The sequence below is a fragment of the Schistocerca serialis genome, chromosome 8, assembly GCF_023864345.2.
Source record: "Schistocerca serialis cubense isolate TAMUIC-IGC-003099 chromosome 8, iqSchSeri2.2, whole genome shotgun sequence".
NCBI classification, from domain to species: Eukaryota; Metazoa; Arthropoda; class Insecta; order Orthoptera; family Acrididae; genus Schistocerca; species Schistocerca serialis.
The window spans coordinates 480,793,270-480,806,838 of NC_064645.1; the positions used below are offsets into that span (position 1 = coordinate 480,793,270).

At 37.8% G+C, this 13,569-nt stretch overlaps 1 protein-coding gene across 1 annotated transcript in view; it reads right to left on the reverse strand.

Moving 5' to 3' along the window:
- Window positions 1–13,569, reverse strand: part of LOC126416415 (WD40 repeat-containing protein SMU1) — a 104,730-nt gene that overhangs the window by 16,537 nt on the left and 74,624 nt on the right. The window contains exon 8 of the mRNA XM_050084133.1: window positions 10,735–10,836. Coding sequence (XP_049940090.1) covers window positions 10,735–10,836 — 102 coding nt within the window. The remainder of the gene's footprint in view (window positions 1–10,734; window positions 10,837–13,569) is intronic.

Consider the following 13,569-nt stretch of genomic DNA (forward strand, 5'->3'; position numbering starts at 1 on the left):
GGATCAGTATATATGTTACAATCCTCAACCAGTTGCTGTACTGTAAAGTGCGCAAAGTCGGAGACAAAATACTTCAAACAAGAGCAGAAATAGAGATTCTGTTCATATTGCAAATATTTTCTTATACAGTAGAATGTCAATGGGTGAAACGTGATACAAGCCCTATGAACCATATGATCAAAAAATGGAAAATCCAGAATGAAATAACAGTATGAGTATTAAGATAGACTACTACTATTAAACATGTCTTTCTGCTATCCAATGCCTCCTCTAATGGTGACTAGCAATCTATCCTAGTTTCATACAGAACCATATAATCAGTAAAAAAATGTATTACTTTTATTAACTAAATGATATATTCCACATTATTGCAATATATTGTGAACATGATCTATAGAACACCCTAAAAACAGTCACTCAAGTCACAGCATACTTCTTGTTATGTCTCAAACACAATGGTCTTCATTCACTCCCCCTGAGTCATCAATATCATAATTCAGTGTAGTCATAACAAAATACCTATCACTTCTTGTTATATAAGGCTGTACAAAAAGGATGCACTTAGCAAAACAATGCTACACTTACTGATGTAGCATCTAACACCTGAAAATTAACTTCGATGTTACATACAGACAAGAAAACAAAATTTATGACAGCCAACAGTATACCTACATTTGTTTACATCCTCTACTAGAAATCGGGTATGGGATGTATAGCAAATACAAACCGCAGATGTTTACAGACAAGCAACGAAACAAGATCAAAAAGAAACAAGATGGAAAAATCCAATTTATTAAAAAAGTAGATGACATATGATTGCAAGGTGGTGGTGTTGGTGATGGTGGGGGTGGTGGTGGTGGTGGTGGTGGTGGTGGTGGTGGTGGGAGAGGGGAGCAGGCAATGCTTGCCACATCTGTGGCTAACCACATGTGCCACTTTGATTACGTCAAATATCAAGCTCCACAGAAATCTCTGTCTCCATTGCCCCAGTACAGATTTCACGATTCTATGTTTTCCAATCTGGGGTTGGCGAGTACTGCCAATACTCTGTAACTGCAGGTTATGTGCAAACTTCAGCAATTATAGTGTGGCACGGTAGCGGAATGTTGTGTGTCATACTGCCTGAGTACCATGATGGTACAAACTTCTGTTAGACTAAACACTACACATCATGGTATGCAATGTGGTGATGGGGTGGCTGGCTGCTGAGACAGAATGGAAGTTAGCAGGCAACCTCTGGGGAACCTGTCCCATGCCATTTGTATAACGCTTACCCAGCCAATGAAGGCTCTGTCGGGGTGGACACTGGAGGCTCTGTCTGGATGTATTCCTTGTTCTCATACCTGCTCACAGGATGTTCATGGATCCCATTACACACAATAAAAACACTTCCTGCCGCTAGAGTGGACAGTTAGGTACTACTTAATACCCAATTCGTTAAGAGAAGTCATGAGTTTAGCCCACCTGAAAACACACTGTGTAAGATGTAAGATGATGATAAAGGGACAACTCAACTGCCATGATGTGTTTTGCTAATTATAAAGTGAAGAGGGTACACTGGAAAGCTTGACATCTTTCTACATTTAGAAGCCTTTATATTCCTTATCAGGAAACCTCAAGGAAGTGAAATGCCTCTAAAGTGGGATACTGATAGTAGAGACTACTACTTAACATCAAGCAACACTGGTGCAAACTGCAAAACAACTTGATGAGTACCAAGTCATGAAGGGGCTAAGGAACACCTTACATTTTAGCACAGATTCCCTGACTTGTAGCAGTATAATAGACTTATGACACTAATAAATTAAAAGAAAAATGGGAGATCGAGGCAGTGAAATGTGTACGTGTCATCATGGGAAAAAAAAAAATCAATGGTGTAACTGCAGAGAACAGCTACATTTGTTATTTTGACTTTAAATATGTCTTTTCTTTCTGAAGGGTTTATCTGCTTCAGAGTCCAGCCCTAGACAGCAAACACATTAAGAAGTTAAAAGACATTTTGAAGTTTTCCTCCTAAGCTATTGTTGACAGGTATTCACTTTATTACACCTTGCACGACTGGCTAATTCTGGCCTTGCAGGTCATTACCAAGAGCAGTGGATGTCAATGTATTGTTCAATTACCTGTTATTGTTCAACATATTGAAATCTACTGCACTTGAAAATGCCCTTTAAGACTAAATTTGGCCAATTATGTAAACTGTAATAAAGTAAACACTTGTCAACAACAGCCTATGAGGAAAATTTCAAAATATCTTCTAACAAAGATACGGCTGTGGTACACCTCATGAGGAAATGATCATTTCAGGTGTTCAATATACCAACATTTTGGATTCACTACGCCATTATGTAAAGATTGGGCAACTTGCAAAACATGGACCAAAGCTGCCCATGACCTTGGCATCACATGCATGTCTCTGCTGTCATGTGTTATAATTTTGACAGAAGCCTTGCTCTTTGAAGGTGAGATTGTCCCATTTACTTTGGAAAGAAATCTCAGCACATCAATGTAAACAAACTAATGATGTACAGCAAAGTAAAAAAGATGTTTAAGGCAACAGCCACCTATTTTTAATTCCCAGTACATAAATTTAATGTGTGTGTCTGCCTGTGGCATCGTAGCTCCCAAATGAAAGGTCCGATTGTAATCCAGTTTTTTTATTTTTTATTTTATTTTAAGCTGGTTCAATCAAGATGGTTCTTAGCTATGTTCCATGAAAGTTTGTGCAGTCAATCAAACTTCATAAGCTGAATTAAGTACAAATGTTTTCCAGCAGCGAGCCCTTTTAATATATGCTACGTAACACATAAGAGCAACATCATCAAGTTATGTAGTACCAGATTATAGAGTTCAGAAAGATCTAAAGAAAAATCCATGGGAACATATGTTCATCTTCATGACTGACCATCAATGATGATTTTTGCCTTTTGAAATTGCCCACTTCAGCAGCTACAAAGCAGAAAAAGGGAGGTTGTGACTCAAAATAAAATATAAACATATGCTCTTGCAGATGTTTCTGTAATTTTTTTTAAGGTCTACAATTCAGTACTATGTCAAATGATTTTGCCCTAATAGTTAAGGCAGCCTATTGCACGAGATCGCATGGCAGCTGACTTTCTTCCAACTTGATTTAGAATAATCACCATTGCTTATTGCTTATGTTATTTAAATTAGCTAAATATATACTAAATTAATATCTGAGTGAATTAATAAAACAAACATCACATAAGTTACAATGGTAAAATATAACTATAATTTTATGTTTAATGTGTTTTAATTATTAATAGTACTGCAAATGAGAATTGCAAAAGTATTCTAAACAAAAAAATATTTTTAAATAATGAAGTATGACACTCAGTACAAAATTAGAGTACTAAAGAACTGTTTCTCAGTCTTTGCAACTCTGCTAAAACCAATCTGTTAGATGGATTATTAAACAGTTTCCTTTGATTGAATTTACAAATAGCAACACCTTACAAGCTTTGTAAACACCTTAAGGTCACATAATTTTGCCCTTCTACAAAAGTACTTATGCCTAAATAAATGACAGCTTTTTCCACAGTGGTCCCTAGCAACTTAAGGACAGTAACAGACCCAACTTACAATTATCAGAAACATTATTTGTTTTATGTTGCCATACTCTCTAAGACCTTGAAATGTCAGACTTCGGTGCCTTTCTGGAATCTATCCATTTTTGTCTTTAAAGCTCTCCCTAATCAATTTGTCATTGAAGTCCATAAATATCTTTTTCACACAAATTCCTCTTGTTCTAATTGATCTCTGCGAAGTCCATTCCAATCCAGTTAAATAAAAAGTTCAAAAAGCATAAAATAAAACTTAAATTAAAAATTTAAAAAAGGACAAGAAACCCTAGAATTAAAAAATAATATGTGTTGCAACTATATGTTTAATGTAAGTAGTAATATTTTCATGCAGGTGGGACCACTTCAGTAGACTGACAAGCAAATAAAATAATAACAGAATACATCTAAAAATAATAAAATATGAAATTTAAATACCAGTAAGCTACTTAGGCAACGCAGGTAAATATCAAAACAACATCAAAATGTTACTCTGAGAAATTTGCAATATAGACACAATCATTAACAAAGCCTGCGCTCATAAGACAGCCCATTTGGGGCACAGCACATGGCCACACCCCAGGTGCCACATACCACGCACTGCACAACTTGTGCGATTTAATTAAGTGTGATTTATACGCTATCATCAAACCACTGCAAGGCATAGGCCTCGTAAGCTAGATTAATGTGTGAAACTAATCTCACTTGTGTAACTAGGTAAAAATACGATATAAAATAAATAGGTTACTCTATTCTTTAACAATGTTAGGCTACTAAGAGATGGATTGGTTTTGATATTTTATATAACAAGTAATTATAACTTCACTCTCTATTTTGAGGTGTGGATGTGTGACATATAGGACTAGTAGAGACGACGTCAAACAGAAGAGGCTTATACCAAGCAATAATGAAAGAATGCGTTCTAGAAAGCATAGCTGCTGTTAACTTCTTTTTTTATTTATAGGTTTTTGTGTTTTTTGTTTAAGTTTTCAACATTATCATTTGTATCTGCTGCAAAAAAGATGATGCCAAATTACAGATATCAGTGATGAGAAAGAACACATGGGTCTGCCAACACACTTGCAGTGGCACAATAGCTACAAAGCAGCCTAACTCCTCTAAGTGGCTAAAAAAAGACCACAGCTACAAAATAACGCACAGCAAACCGCAACAACCTGACCACCCTGTTGCTGAGCGTGCCACCCATCATGACATTCCCCATTTCAACGACTGCTTCAAAGCCTGTGCCATCTGGATCCTCCCCACCAACACCAGCTTTTCCAAATTGCACAGGTGGAAACTCTCCCTGCAATGTATCCTACGTACCCATAACCCTCCTGGCCTCAACCTACATTAGTCATTGTCCTTGCCCACCTGGTCCCTTTCCTGTTCCCATTCCAGCACAACACAGCCCTCTATTCCACCAACGCACCCAGTCTTTTTACTTCTCTCCTTTTCCGCTACCCCTCCTCCTCTCTCTGTTGCCTTTCATTTAACCTTCTGACAACCTAGCTGCCCTACTCTCCACTTCATCCCTGCATGCTCCCAGCAGCACCTTACTGTCCCCCACCCCTAACCTGCTATCACTATATCACTATCCTTACCCCTCCTCACCCCAGGCTCCTCCTTACCCCCACCCGGTTGCCTCTCCCATAATCCGCTGCTGCTCACAGTCTAGCTCCAGCTGCCAGGGACTGTGGTCATATCTGTGTGTGTGTGTGTGTGTGTGTGTGTGTGTGTGTGTGTGTGTGTGTGTGTGTGTGTGTGTACAAAGGCCCTGTTGGCTGAAAGCTAACTTTCCAACAGTCTTTCTTGTGTCTTTCTGCGACTCAGCAACTCTGCTATATGGTGAGTAGCAACTATCCTTTTCATAATATTGTTACATTCCATCCTGGATTTTCCTTTGTTTGTAACTATCAATGACTTACACACTATGTTGTATGAGGGACAATTGCAGCCACAAGTAGACATCTAGAATAATAACTGCTTGGCTGCTCCTGTAAATAATTTCTTAACAAGCAGTTTTGTAACCTAACAGCCACATCATCAGGTTCGATGTGTTAAATCAGAAAAAGTGTTACCTACAATTGTTGTGATATTATAGTTACAGTCAACAGTGTGATACAGGGCAAGTAATTAACATGTTGAATTTTAACACGAAAGTTGCAATATGGATGTTCTAGCCCATTATTAGTCTTTTTTCGCATTAGAATGGGAGGTGACGTCTTGACAGTTCTGCGGTTCTGATGGCAAAAAAAAGGAGAGGGAGAGATAGAGAGAGAGAGAGAGAGAGAGAGAGAGAGAGAGAGAGAGAGAGGGAGAGGGAGAGGGAGAGAGAGAGAGAGAGAAGAGAAAAAGGCACATTTCAGGAACTGGGGATCTATACTTTCTGCTTACATGATGACCCACTAACTGCACCGAGCGGGGTGGCACAGTGGTTAGCACACTGGACTCGCATTCGGGAGGATGACGGTTCAATCCAACGTGCGGCCATCCTGATTTAGGTTTTCCGTGATTTCCCTAAATCGCTCCAGGCAAATGCTGGGATGGTTCCTTTGAAAGGGCATGGCCGACTTCCTTCCCTGTCCTTCCCTAATCCGATGAAACCGATGACCTCGCTGTCTGGTCTCCTTCCCCACAACAATCCAACCCCACTAACTGCATTATTTATTCATGGACAAGGAAAGTTCAGTTCTGTCCATGTTGCAACTTTAATGTCACGATTCACCATGTAAGTAGTTTTCTCTATTCCTCACTATTGATTGTAGGTATAATTCGACCACAATTGTAGTGAAAACTCTTTGGTTGGTTGGTTTTGCGGAAGGAGACCAGACAGCGTGGTCATCGGTCTCATCGGATTATGGAAGGATGGGAAAGGAAGTCGGCCGTGCCCTTTCAGAGGAACCATCCCGGCATTTGCCTGGAGTGATTTAGGGAAATCACGGAAAACCTAAATTAGGATGGCCGGACGCGGGATTGAACCGTCGTCCTCCCAAACACTCTTTGTATTTAGCATATCTAACCTTATGATGTGCCTTCTACACTACAAAGCTGGCCATTAACTAAATTATTTACAAGAGCAGCCACGCCGTTTTATTCCACATGTGTATGAATTCTTTTATACCATTCATCAAATACTATAAAAACATTCAACTCTCACCTAGGAAGAATTATGGCTGTTATCAGATATGTTTATCATTACACCACCTAAAATACCAATTGTTTTAGCATAGTAATGTAGTGAAAACAAACAGTTTTCCTTTTGACAAGTTAACAATTATGAAAGCACCAAATTTATGTCTAATATTAAATTTTGCAGTAAGAGATTTAGAGTTTAAGTTTCTTAGCCAAACTTAAAATTTCAACATTTAAAACTCCAGCTTCTTACTTTGCCTTTTCTTTAATCATCCTTTTCTATCTTGGAGCTCTTATTTCTTGGACTGTTCTCTCTTGAAGACTGATCATGTTGTTTTCATTTTCACCTGATTTCTTCTTTTTTAAGGTTTGTATTCTTTTCGATGAAGCATTCTTCACAGCTAGTATCAATGATTTTGTAATGTCTACATTCAGCTGTTTCTCATTATTAAATAAACTGCTTAATTGCAAACATTTCTTGTAATGTCCGCATTCAGCTGTTTCTCATTATTAAATAAACTGCTTAATTGCAAACATTTCTTTCTGCAACAATTGTTCTACTTCTCTGATTTCAACAACATATCTTTGTCAACAGAAAAGCCTTTTCAACTGCAGCATTTCCATGAAACGTGCATAACACCATCTGTACGAACCTGATGTCATCGTTTGCACTTTACAGTAAATTCACCAGAAAGTGATTAAGTTCGCCCTTCTTAGGACTGTACTGTTTCATTTGTATTTCAGAGTATCCAAAAAATTTAAAATATTTGCTCTTCACTGCCCCTGTTTCTTGACACACATTCTTCCAATGCAACTGTCACTCGAAAATTTCTTAAAATGAAAATCCTCATAACTTCTGGAATAAACACGAGCCACCTTTGACAAACTTTAATTTCAAAGGACTCTCCTCAGCAATTTTTAGATACACACTTTGCAAAACATCTGTGCAGTCATTTCTGAAAATTTTCAATGTAGCTCTTGCTAGCAGCAATGGCACCAAATCCAATACCTACATTATGACTTGTTTTATGACTATGTGCTTTGGTAAAATCAACAAGTAACATGCTAGAACTTCTTGTCATTTCCTTAACAGTTTTCTTTATGAACTGAGAAGCAACACTTTACATTAGCTGAACAAATCTGAGGGAGGGAGGGAGCGAGTCATTTCACTGACACTTAGTTACAAACTCCTATAGTTTAACTGATAATGATATAAGAAACTCAAGTTTTGGACAAAGGACTGTCTTCTAAATGACATTACAAAACTTTTACGTGAGTTGTTAAAAAAGCCTTTCTGACAAAGATGCAAATTAAAGAAATGTAAGTAGAAGAGGAAGCAAACAGACCTAAAGAAACAGCTCCACTAACTGATACGCCTCCAGCAACAGAGCAAAGCTACAGTTTACACATCATTTCACTAGTTGTATATACCTCATATACTCATAGATATGTGTTAACAATGCTAGACCTCCAAATTTCTCCTCTGCACCTGCCCCTTAAGGTTCGAAACTCCTGGAGGCAGAGGTAATGTTAACATGGCTTACACAGATGGATGGACATATGAGGTCCCTCCAGATAGCAAAGACTTTATAAGAGTTCTGACAAATCTTTATAAAATATATATTATTGTTTATTAAATGGGCTGCTGGATACAACATTTTTGGTGGTACTGCTACTTTGCTATTCCCTAGGAACTGCACCTCAATGACACACAAAACAAATTTCATGACCGCTCAATCAATTTCATTACTTTCAAAATCATGTTATCATTTTCATTACTTTTTTACAATGTTGACAACCAGTAGAAACCCTAACCCCAGATTTCTCTGACCACCTTAGGAAGCAGTCAGCACATTAGTAGAGTGACAAGTGCCACTCAGCAGACAAGGTCAGGCATGTAGCTCTACAACCGTTTATATACCAACCAATGACAAAAACTTCACAGCCATTCGACAAGTTAGGACTAAATCTTGACAAATAATAGAAGAGAGCAAAGAAAAGATTCAGGGTCAATGGTCCGTTGATTTCCATAAAATACAGCCAGCCAAATAGCAGTGGTGCTGAGGCAGGAGTGTCTCAAAACAATGGCACAATCCTGCAACTATGGAGAGGAGTGGAAGACATAACTATCCCTTCTCCTGATGGGTGCTGGAACTAACACTGCCTGAGGCTCACGATACTGCACCCAGTCGCAAATAATTCCAATACAGTATACGGCAACGCTTGCAAAAGGTGCAAAAGCAATCAATGGAAATCCTGCTTCAAACTATGAATGGACCAAATGTGTCCCAGTTGTTACAGACACATCACCTTAATGAGCTGTGTAGGAAAGATCCTGAAGCAACTGTCATTTGGTTTGAACATAAAAGAACAGGCAACTTCTTAGCTAGTCTCAGTGCATATTCAGAAAGTGTCAAATAAAGTTGTCAACCTGATACAGATGGCTGCAACTATACAGCAGGTTTTTTTTTATGTAAACATCATCGTACAGCAAAATTTTTTGACATAAGTAAGGCATAAGACACTAGTTGGAGACAGAAAGTTTTAGGATAATTTCACCAACAGGGCTTTTGTGGCCATCTGCGCATATTCACGTAGTGCTTCCAATCACAATGCTTTTTTACATACTGAGTTGTCAAAGCAGTGACCAACAGTTTTGAACAAAAGAATGGTGCCCCTGAAGGGGAGAAACAGGAAACATCTGCTTTTGTGAGGCATCAACTAGCTTATGGGACTTAAGATCACTGCCACTATACACCATGAGGTAATTAGGCTGGCCACAGGTGGTTACAGTGACATACCCATACTCATTCTCTGTACTGATGCTGCAGATCTGCCATGTACCATCTGGTGGCAACTGTTATTCATCCTTTTACAGAACAAATTTCCTTATACTGACTGTGAACTATGACAGTGAACTCAAAGTGCGGGGAAACTATCAATCCAAACACAGAGCTGGAAGACAGTGTCGTCCTTGTTACAGAAGAGGGCAAGAGCAAGTGAAGTACAGGAGAAACTGCTCTTCTGCCTATGTTTATAATCCAATGTTTTATTAAATTTTTAATTCACAGCTGGGTCTAAGCAGTTCGCTTAACTGCTTTGTGGTTTGCACTGATTATGATGCAGAAAACTCGATGCCTTTGGAAGAGAGGATGGGTGTTTGGAGTGCAAAATTCGTCATCTACTCAGCCTCCCTGCATATCCTTCACCCTATAAATTCTTTTACTTGGCAGATAAAGTAGTCCAGAATACCCTTCTCTGCCTACAAAGCCTGGGAAAGGACATATCGTTCCACTGGGTACCAGGCTATACGGGAGTTCAGAGAAATGTATTAACAGATGTAGCAACCAATGAGGCATACAGTGCTAATCAGATAGTTCAGTGAACCACTCCCCTGGATACTACCATCTCACCGTTGAGGTATGGAGTCATGGTATGAAAAACAGCTGAAAATGACTATAAGCCATAGCTAGTAAAGTCAACAATGCAGCCAAGACAAAGTCCTCCTCACTACTCTACACAGAGGACACAGTGCCCTGCCCCCCCCCCCCCCCCCCCCCACACACACACACAGCATATGGGTTCATACACACAGAACACTATTAAGATCTATTTCACAGGTTTCGTGCTATAATGATCTATTTAGCTGTATCAACATTTCACGTGCAAAATTTCTTTCCCTTGTTTATATTAGGCAACCTATAAGAAAACACTACCATAATTTTCTCATCGACATAGATTAATACTAATGTAGGGGAATTTACTGGAGTAACAGTGTGAACTGTCATAGATAAAAAATTTGTCAAATTCTAAAAAGCTCTAATTTATTATGAAGGATTAATGTCTCCACAAAATAAATAGCATTACTTCGATTTAAAGAGTTTAGTTGAATAAATCATTAAAGGTCAAAATGCAGCAAGAATCTTATGACTCTACAGCTTCTTAAACAAGCAAATATTTTTAAGGCCTATCTGCAGATAAAAATGCTGTGGCATTAAGAATCAAAATAAAAACAAACCTCAAAACATTATGTCCATCTAGTGTAAAGGCTACTTCATTCACAAAGGAGCTGTGGCCCCGGAATTCCTTGAGTGTCTTACCAGATTTCAAACCATGAATCCTGAAACATAGGAAGTTAACATCACAATAATATCTAAATGTCACAAATGTGCAGTGACAATTACAATCTTAACAATACAAAGGCTAATTTACAGAAAAAATATTTAAAATTTATTTACATGAGCTACAAATATTTTTGAATACAAATTTAGGATAAACTGATAGGTAATGAGAATCTCTAACTGTTTCCAGATCATACTATTTCCAAATGAGACTTTCAAAGTTTTTTACATCCTTCAAAGTCAATGCCATAAACTTTATCACTCCCTGTGATTAACATGTCATCACATTATTATGCATTTAATATAATAACTCACTCCACAATACCCACAAGTAAAACACAAATTGCAATCTCTTGTGTGTGTGTGTGTGTGTGAGAGAGAGAGAGAGAGAGAGAGAGAGAGAGAGAGAGAGAGAGAGAGAGAGAGTCCTTTTTCTTTCTGTCTACTTCTTCACCAAGCTCCTGAAGGTGGATTATGTAATAGCTTTCATAGAGGCCACACATTTTCCACTGTAGTTAACTAACCAGATCGCCAAATCTGCATCTGGAACTATCTATGCCGTTTGCAAATCTGTTTATTTTAGAAGGAAATGAAATTGAGATAAAATTCATTGAAGATAATCATGATGATAAATAAAACAGACCAATCTCAAGACTAAACTGCAGACTGACTTCATGGTATTGAGGTCCTATCATAGCACAAGTGGGAAATGAAGGAGAGATATTATTTGACAACAGTAAAAGAAAGGCTATGAAACTGTGAAAAAGACAGGAAAATAAGAATTTTTTTACCAGACCCTGAGCTTCATAACTTGTACCCATAAATGTCACAGGAGGATTACTTTCTAACTGTAACTGCAACTAGTAATGGTGAAACTGTCAGTATCTGAAACAGATGAACATCTAATTTGTAAATGTAGGAACCAGAACATTTGATGCGAGGATTCTGAATAAAAGAAAAAGAGGCATCTTTAATAATACAATGTTTTAAAACAGTTCCTTCTTTAGAAGAAAGGGAAAACCATAAAACACAGTACAAAAAAAGGTACGATACAGGGTAGACTCAAATTACAAGAAAAACAATGTTTTACTTTCAACAGATGATAGCTTACATAAATTACAATGTAACAGTGACAAGCACCCACTCATCCACAAAAATATAAGTTCTTCACTCAAAAACAAATTACCATGTACAAATGGATATGACACTTCCAAATGGGCATGAAAAGGAAAAGAATGGGACCAAGTGAAGAAAATATTAACAAGAAAATGTAATTGAAAGGAAACAGATATTAATATACTTAGAGAACATAGAATGTACACTGAATAGAATACAAAGAAAGGATGTGAAATGAATGAAGAAGAGGAAAGAAAGAAAGAATTGTAGAAATAACATTAAACTGTTGGTGAGAGCCAAGATTATCCATTCATCAGGTTCTCTATATCCCATCAAGAGTTTATCTTTCAGTGTCAGTTCCCGCCTCCTTCATTTGGCACGCTGGTGCAAATTATCCTAACCATGAAACCAGAACACAGCTTTCTGCTGCTGCTGTTGCCGTTGTCGTCGTCGTCGTCGTAGTATCAGTCCAGAAACTGGTTTGATGCAGCTCTCCACACTCCTCTATCCTGTGCAAGGCTCTTCATCTTTGTCCAACTACTGCAAATAATATACATTTGAAAATACTTACTGCATTCATCCCATGGTCTCCCTCTACCATTTTTTCCCTCCACATTTCTATCAGTTACCAAACTGATGATTCTTTGCTGCCTCAGAATATCCTACCAACAAATCCCTTCTTTTAGCCAAGTTCTGTCATAAGTACCTTTCCCCCCATACACAATTAAGTATGTCTTCATTTGTTATATTGTCTACCCATCTAAATTTCAGTATTCTTCTGCAGCACTACATTTCAGAACTTTCTATTCTCTGCTTATCTGAACTGTTTATTGCCCACATTTCACTTTCATACAAAGCTGCATGCAAGACTAATACCTTCAGAACAGTCTTCCTAACACTTAAATTTATATTCACTGTTAATAAATTCCTCTTTTTTGGAAAACGCTTTTCTTGTTATGGCCAGTTTGCATTTTATATCTTCTCTACTTGAGCCATAATCTTTTTTGCTGTCCAAATAGGAAATCTCATCTACTACTTTTAAGTGTCTCATTTTCTAATCTAATTCCTTCCTCATCACCTGATTTAATTTAAGCGCATACCATTACTCATTTTACTTTTGTTTATTCTCATCTTATAGTCTCTTTTCAAGACACTATCCATTCCATTCAACTGTTCATCCAAATCATTTGTCACCTTTGGCAGAATTACAGTGTCACTTGCAAATTTTTAAGTTGTTCAAGAACTGCATTATGCAATACACTCCTGTGTCAATATATTTTATCAGAGACAATTGATTTCAGTCTAGGATCAGACCATGATAAGGTCCAAAAACCATCTCAGCTGTGCACTTGTGTAACTGGAATGACAGTAATCAGATGTAGATTGTTCCACCACTAATAGAGCCGTATGTATAAATGTAACATATATGTCCATTCAACCTCAGACTTTTTTGACACAAACATCTATGAGATTAAATGAAAACACTCAATCTCTGACAAAATAATTTAACTGGATAGATAAAAAATCTACTCACCAAGCAGCGGCAGAACACACACATAAAAGAAGGTTATAATCAGGCAAGCTCTCGGAGTCAGTGGCTCTTTCTTCAGGCAGAA